The sequence below is a fragment of the Panicum virgatum genome, chromosome 3N (assembly GCF_016808335.1).
Source record: "Panicum virgatum strain AP13 chromosome 3N, P.virgatum_v5, whole genome shotgun sequence".
Taxonomy (NCBI): domain Eukaryota; kingdom Viridiplantae; phylum Streptophyta; class Magnoliopsida; order Poales; family Poaceae; genus Panicum; species Panicum virgatum.
This window is the reverse complement of record NC_053147.1, coordinates 54300616-54308034: the sequence shown is the minus strand read 5'-3', so window position 1 is coordinate 54308034 and position 7419 is coordinate 54300616. Positions and strand designations below refer to the sequence as shown.

At 47.3% G+C, this 7419-nt stretch overlaps 2 protein-coding genes across 2 annotated transcripts; one reads left to right on the top strand and one right to left on the bottom strand.

Annotated features, from left to right (window-relative positions):
- Nucleotides 1-1618: 1618 nt before the first annotated feature.
- Nucleotides 1619-3115, top strand: LOC120666198 (protein yippee-like At4g27745). Its single transcript, XM_039945982.1, has 3 exons — nt 1619-1785; nt 1898-2043; nt 2614-3115. Exons 2-3 carry the CDS (start codon nt 1951-1953, stop codon nt 2839-2841), a joined length of 321 nt encoding a protein of 106 aa, XP_039801916.1. The 5' UTR covers nt 1619-1785; nt 1898-1950; the 3' UTR covers nt 2842-3115.
- Nucleotides 3116-4361: 1246 nt separating this feature from the next.
- On the bottom strand, nt 4362-6563 carry LOC120666197. Its single transcript, XM_039945981.1, has one exon. The coding sequence runs from the start codon at nt 6447-6449 to the stop codon at nt 4641-4643; it is 1809 nt and encodes a 602-aa protein (XP_039801915.1). The 5' UTR covers nt 6450-6563; the 3' UTR covers nt 4362-4640.
- Nucleotides 6564-7419: the final 856 nt, after the last annotated feature.

Genomic DNA, 7419 nt, shown 5'->3' with positions numbered 1-7419 from the left:
TCCCATTTAAGGGCCCGGCCCCAAACCTACATCACTATATAACCAAGGGAAAATCCCTGGTTTTCTCTAATCATGATTACTCACGAATTAAGCCATCAAGATTAGCGTATCCCTAACCTAACCGATCTCTAAGGTGCTGGAAGGCTTGGAAGCACGACGTCCATCAATCTGCATCGACATCCATCCTGTTCTACTTCATCTACATCAGCAAATCTTCTAGTACAGAGGCATCCGTGATGGCTATCGGTTCTGGTTAGTCCTTACATCATTAATTCCGCATTAAGTATTAGTGATCATGATTAGACTAAGCTAAGATCCTATTTATGATTAATTAGTTCTAACAGTTTCCTCTTAATGAAATATGGTGGGCCGTTATATTAGTATATGACATGAAGATTGTCTTTTTTTCAGTTCCTTTACAGTAGCAACAAGTTTTAGTTCCTTTCTAATTATTTCTCCTAACTAAATTGTCTTTTGTTAAGGTCACCCCCCTTTAAATATACCACATGAAAAATCTTATTTTGAGAGGAATCTTCATACGACAAATTTATTTGTATATTATTATTAACCTTTTTGTGAGTAATGTATTGTTATTAACTAGGTGCTTATACATTGACTTAACTGTGAATAAACCATTAGTATGGAGATTCCATATAAATAAATTTAGGCCCTCATTTAAATTCTTATGTACTAGTTTTAAAATAAAACAGTACCACTTAACTAATTTGTTCCCAACTTGAGCTTTCTTAAAATAGGCATTGAGAGGGTTTGTACTGGGTACTACTTCCGCCACAGTTACATATTTCCTTCGTACAATGTTAGTTAAAGAAGTTTCGATACTGGAATATTAGAATTTGGTGCCTAACCATTTGTTGTCCCAAAATCTTATTTGGTTGCCACTATTTAGCTTAAACTTCCCGAGATTTAGGAATTGATCTTTACACTCACAAGGCTCGACGAGAAGTGTGAGTCTCTTGCTTTCTTACAGCCCTAGCTTAAAGTTTTTTTATATATGCTGAGATATTTATTTCTAAGCAATTGCATCCACATTCCCTCCTCATTACACAACTTGAAAAGCAATTTACTTAGCAAACATTTGTTCCATACATCTAGATTTTGGATTCGCATCCACCGATCTTATGGCTGGCAAAGAATCTCCCATTTCACTAACCTGTATTTCTTCTTATTATAGAACTCCTTTTGGGACTAAAAAGAATCATAGACATAAGCAGACTAGAAAAGATCAAATGGAGGAGAACTAATCTAACACTAGTCTATAAGAGTTTTCCTTTCCAACCGCTTAATCTTTTCTCAATCCTATCCTTAATCATTTTCTAGTTTGTTATAGAGTTTTCTATAATGCATTCAGATACCAAAGCCTAGTCTATGAGTCGATTTGTGAAAACTGATTTTTAAAGGGGTCAAATTGTAAAGACTTATCATTTTTTAATAAAGTAACATTTAAACGTTCTACGCCTATTTTGGTATTCTTCCCAGGCCTGGCCTGCCCGAGCCATTGCGGGCTTTGGGCTCGCCCATTTTAGAACTTAGGCTTTCCAGGCCCAGAATCACTCTAATTCAGGCATTTTCATCCCTAATTATTTCCCGGAGAATCATGCTTTGCCTCTTGGCTTTCCCTAATCTCATTCTCTCTCCTCAATAGGGAGTTGGGACCCGTCCTGCCCTGCCCTGCCGTCGTCTTCCCCTGCCTCACCCTAATCCCCTTCTCCGCCGCTCTCCCTGCCGGTCTCCGCGCTCCCTCCCCACCCCGCCCACGCCGCGTCAGTGAGTAGTCTGACTCCGCCTCCCGTGTCGATTAGAGTAGATTTCGCTCACTAGATTGGATTGGTGTTTCTGGACTGGATCCCCGTTTGAGTTCTGGTTCCGCAAATTGCAGGATTGGTCGGGTCGGGGTACTCGGGTGAGGCCCGCGCGGCGCGGCGACGGCCGATGGCGGAGCTGGTGGGGCCGCGCGTTTACAGCTGCTGCAACTGCCGGAACCACGTCTGCCTCCACGACGACATCATCTCCAAGGCCTTTCAGGTCCGAACCCCGTGAATCACCTTCCCTGCACTTCCCGGCGAGTTGTTTGTTCATATCTGTCCTAGGAATCAAGACCTTTGTTCACTCCGCGAATCGGGGTCCCGGCGTTTAGTGGATCTAACTGTGTGTATTGTTTGTGGTGTACCTGATGGATCTGTGGCTACCAAATTCAGCAATTTGTTTTGCAGCAAGGGATGGTAGGCAATATTTGGGGAAAGCATGCTCTAATTGTTCTGTTGCTTCTGCAATTTGATATGGAAATGAAATGCTTTGAGGTCGACAAAGTCGTTATCTTACGGTTCGTGTAGCCTTGTCTTTCTATATCTTATATCTGGCTTCATGAATCATTACCACATGGCTGTGCTTTTAATCACTCATTGAACTGAATGGAAGGCAATACATGCATTCTGTTAAAAAGCACAATCTGAAACTAGTGAACTCAATTGCAGTGTCTGAAACTGTTTTTAAGCAGAGTATCATTTGGGTCAGAAGTTCCTTGTTAGGCTGTACAAATTAGGACTTCTGATACTGCTTGGAGAATGATGCCTTCTTCCCTTTCTATTTTGTTAGGGGAGGAATGGCCGTGCCTTTCTGTTCTCTCATGCCATGAACGTAGTTGTGGGGGCAAAGGAGGATAGGCAGCTTATGACAGGGCTACACACGGTTGCTGATATCTACTGTAGTGATTGCCGAGAGGTGCTGGGCTGGAAGTATGAGAGAGCATACGAGGAGACACAGAAATACAAGGAAGGAAAATTCATATTTGAGAAGTCAAAGATTATCAAAGAGAACTGGTAGTATCCAAGGCTTGACACACGTAACGTTTCTCTGAAGATAAATTGGTGATTATATGTGTTTTTGAATGTTTGTGTCCTTGTACATACCTGTTCTCCATGGGGTTCAATCCTAAGGCTTCATGTTGTTGCCTCAGGGACATTTGTAAAGCACACTTTTTCCTGTTCGTCTGTGTGAATAAGATACAGTCTGTCGTTATTTGTTATGGAATCATGGCCTCTAATGTGCATAACTTAGTGGGCCCTCACGTAAATTTTACAATCTTTGCCCTGGATTAGAATGTTGTGGATTTGTCATTGGCCTTATCAAGTTGATGAAATTTTAATGGTCAATTCTATCTTCAGTTCTGTAAGATCTTAATAAGCAAGTATGGTTCCTTCAAAAGGCTGTAGCTTAGTTAAGATGGAACTGATTTTTATTAGTAAATGGAATGTTATTCAAGAGGTCCTCTGTGGTATTGTCGTTTCCTAGTTCTACATGTCTTTCTCTGCAATATGGTATGTTGATGTTACTCATGTCAGTCAGACTCTGTTCTTTAGTAAGGGAGCTTGTATTTGATACGTTTGGTTAACGAATCGGTCCTTCATGTGACATATCTACTAACAAAAGTAGACTAATCAAGCATGGTTGCTTATTTTGCACCATTGGTCATCCTTTTACTAACTGCTTTGACCTACCCTATGTAGGCAAGTTAAAAATCTGCAGAGTTGGGGATGACCTGTTCTTGTAATGCATTGCAAAAGGATCAGAGCTTGTGACACTTTAGTCTGCACTAAGATTGGACTTCAAAACTGTTAGCTGGTCCATTGTTATTTCAAGTAGAAATTTGCGTCATTTAGAGGCAGTGGCGGAGCTTGAGCAAAATCTCAGGGGGGGCCAGACTGTCAGAGTTTAGCTTAGGGGGGGGGCCAGTATTAGACTGGTAGATCAGATTAGCTAGTAAAATTAGATGGTCATAAGAAAAAATTAGAAATCCAGGGGGGGCCATCGCCCCCGTTGGCCCTCACTATCCTTCGCCAGTGTTTAGAGGATACGCACTCGGATGAAACAGAGATTGCAGCTGTTATGCATATCTTTCTCTAAAAACAATATAAGCTATTTTGAGTTTACTCATGGTATTTGGGTTTTGTTGTTTAACAATGGAGGTGTTTGATAAATTCAGTCAAAATTTTGTTTCTGTTTAACATTTCTGCTGACCAAAACTAGACTAATCAAACTAGTTACTTATATAGCATAATTGTCACTAACTCTGTTGACTTACGCTTTGCTGCATATGTAGGGAGGTTGGAAAATCTGCAGAGTTGGGGATGACCTCTTCTGCTAATGCGTAGCAAATGGATCTTGCTTTTGTGTTTAAACTTACCATTGGATTAGGTTGGATTTAAATTCTGCTTAGAAAACCTCACGTGTCACTCTTTTGTACCGTAAGTCAAAATTTGCACGCACACACACCAAAAAACAAATCATTGCTGATACTTGATAGTTTGCCAATTTTAGCCAAAGTGATTTTGAATGCAGCTGGATGTGCAGACTGACCAAAGAATCTCGAGATAGTTTTGGTGTGAACTGAATACTGGAACAGAAGACAAAAGTGAGCACAAGTCCGAATTTCTGGTGTCGACGATGCCTACAGGTTTGTCTGGATGCCCAGAACTTCTGCACCTCATTAAGTGTAACAGCACAGGCAAACAGACTGGATAAAAACACAGGTGGTGTGGACAGATTCACAATTACACTGATTCCCCAACTCCCCCATCCTCTCCTGATCTCCTCCAAACAGTGCTATACTCCAGTGAATGAAGCTAGTACAAGTCCTCATTGACCACCTCTTTCTTCCTCTCGCTCTTCTCCTCCGTCCCCTGCACCATCTCGACGCTGCCGTTGCTGCTGCTTCCATCAGCGTCAGCGGTCGTTGCCGCCGGCGCCACCTTGAACTTGGCGTAGATGTCACCCCTGTAGAAGTTCCTGGTCCTCCACACCAGCACCAGCGACACGAGCGCGCCGGCGAACGTGACGGCGGTTATGATGATGAAGGGGCGCTTGAAGCACACCACCCCCTTGCAGACCTTGTCCCCGACGGCGGCCACGCCGCCGTGCTGCCTGGTGGCCTCGGCGTCGTACATGCGGCCGGTGATGACGACGTTGAGCATGTAGGCGCCGGCGGGGCTAGCGGCGGAGCCGAAGTTGAAGAGCGACGAGTAGTACTTGAGCCCGAACACCTCGGAGATAATGGCGAAGAGCAGCGGCCACTGCGCGCCGAAGCAGAAGCCGATGATCACCGACGCGGCGTAGAGCGACTGCGGCACGCCGAAGGCGATGAAGAGGTGGCCGATGCAGGAGACGAGGAGCACGACGGTGAGCACCAGCGGCCGCGGGAACCGGTACCGGGCGAGGAGGAACTCCGAGATGTAGCCAGCGCCCGCGCGGCCGGCGTAGTTCCAGATGCTGATGAGGGAGACGAAGGTGTTGATGCTCTTGGCCGGGTACCCCAGCGACTGGCCGATCTGCGCCATGTTGTCGATCGCCGTCAGCGTGCCGCCGATGCCGAACACGGAGATGACGAACAGCACCAGCATCTCCACGCTGACCAGCGCCTGCATGATGGAGTAGTCCTCCCCGAGCGCCGGCGGCTTGAACATGTTGGTGATGCAGCCGCCCATGCCGCCGCCGCCGCACAAGGGCGGCGATGGCTCGTCCTCCTTCTTGGCATCGGCGGTCGCCTTTGGTTCTTCGACGGCGATGGCCGGCGGCTGCTGCAGCGACTCCTCGAGCTGGGAGACGGCCTTGTACTCCTCCCTGACGACGACGCCGACGGGGCTGAAGAGGATGATGAGCAGCGCCGTCGAGGTGACGACGTAGGCGGCGTGGGAGAAGTGCACCTGCTTCTGCACGACGATCATGACGAGGAGGTAGGCGGCGAGGACGAGGGAGAGGTAGAGGAAGTGGTAGAAGGGCGTGTTGTAGGCGCCCTCGCCGTCGCGGCGGCGGGTGTAGGGCAGGACGCGGATGGTGTAGACGGTGAGGATGTCAAAGGCGGCGGGGAGCCAGGCGACGAGGAGCACGAGCGAGGCGGCGTCGTCGCCGTAGATGGCGAGGTAGAGCTGCGTGTAGATGGCGCCGCTGAGGCCGACGAAGGACTTGAGCAGGCCGATGACGATGCCGCGGCTCTCCGGGAAGTTCTTGACGCAGGCGACGAGCGCGCCGGTGTTGGAGAAGGTGAGCGCGTTGGCGCCGAAGCAGATGTAGAAGCACATGAGCCAGACGGGCGGCTCCGCCGTGCGGCCCGTGAGCGCGAGGTAGATCATGAGGTAGCCCGCCAGGTTCATGGCGGCGCCGATGAGCAGCACGGCCCACGTCGGCGCCACCTGCTGCACCAGCCCGGAGATGATGCCGACATTGGTGCCGAGGTCCTTGAAGAAGGAGAGCTTGTTGAGCGTCTCCTGGTTGTAGCCCAGCTTGGAGCGGAGCACCTTGGAGTAGAGCGCGAAGATGTAGGTGGACCCGGACGCCGCCATCACCACCATCGACGCGAACACCACGAACCACCGGCTCTGCACCACCCGCCGCGCGAACGCCGGCGTGCACATGGACACCTCGCCGCCGGCCGCCATGGCTGACCCTTAATTGGCTGGGATGTCTCCGGTGTCCTTCTCTCTTTGTGAACGAGGTCGGCAGCTGGGGAAGCACAGAGCTAGCTAGCCATGGTGTGAGTGCTACTTATAGGGACGTGTCCACTAGGGAGCTGAGTCGTTGACTAGCAATGCAATGTGTGGAGTGGAGAGACGACTGAGACAGCTATGAGAGATGCACAGAGATAGAAGAAGCTTGCATGCATGGGACAATATCCAAGTGTCCAAGTTGATGATCCCCTTACTAACTAATCTTCAAGAACTAGAGGAAACTAGAATAGGATGTTGCTTGGTGGATTTGCAACGTATCCACACAAGATTTCCTGTCACTTGCTTGATCCGTCAGGGCAAAAATATTTTGATTATATACAGTCCTGTTATTTGAAATAAAATGTTTCATAAAAGATATCACCCAATTCTACCTCCAAGAAATTAAATAATAATGAGTACACAATTTGAACAAATGTTTAGTAGTAGAAACAAAAAAAACCCTTATACTTTACATACTGTATAGATTAATTAAACTAGAGTTTCCCTTTTTTTTAAAAGAAATTAAAGTGGAGTTTGCGTTGGGGGAATTTTCGGTTCGCCGCCAGGTCGCCATTCTTAGGGACATACATCTTCCAGCACCAGTGGAGATACGCACAACCAAGTCCAAAGTGGAGATACGCACAACCAAGTCCAAGTACTCTGAAAGCTACCCTGCAGCCGCTCATGATCTTTTAGCAGCCGTTTTCTATTCTCTTAGGGACGTGTTCGCTAGCTAGCAGCCATTTGACTTCGCCAGTAGTATATTCTTTAGCACGCATCATCATGCGTTGCAGAAACCGCCAAGTGTTCATCATGCAGCAGCAAGCTTATTTTTAGCTGGATGAAGACTTTGCGACCGGATCACGTGTGAACATGTGATTCGCTGTCGCTGCAATTCTCGACACTCATCACCTTGGTCTGT

Coding starts and splice junctions, on each gene's coding strand:
- LOC120666197 (XM_039945981.1), bottom strand. CDS start 6,449: ATGGCGGCCGGCGGCGAGGTGTCCATGTGCACGCCGGCGTTCGCGCGG.
- LOC120666198 (XM_039945982.1), top strand. CDS start 1,951: ATGGCGGAGCTGGTGGGGCCGCGCGTTTACAGCTGCTGCAACTGCCGG. Junction 2,044..2,613: donor TCATCTCCAAGGCCTTTCAG/GTCCGAACCCCG, acceptor CTATTTTGTTAG/GGGAGGAATGGCCGTGCCTT.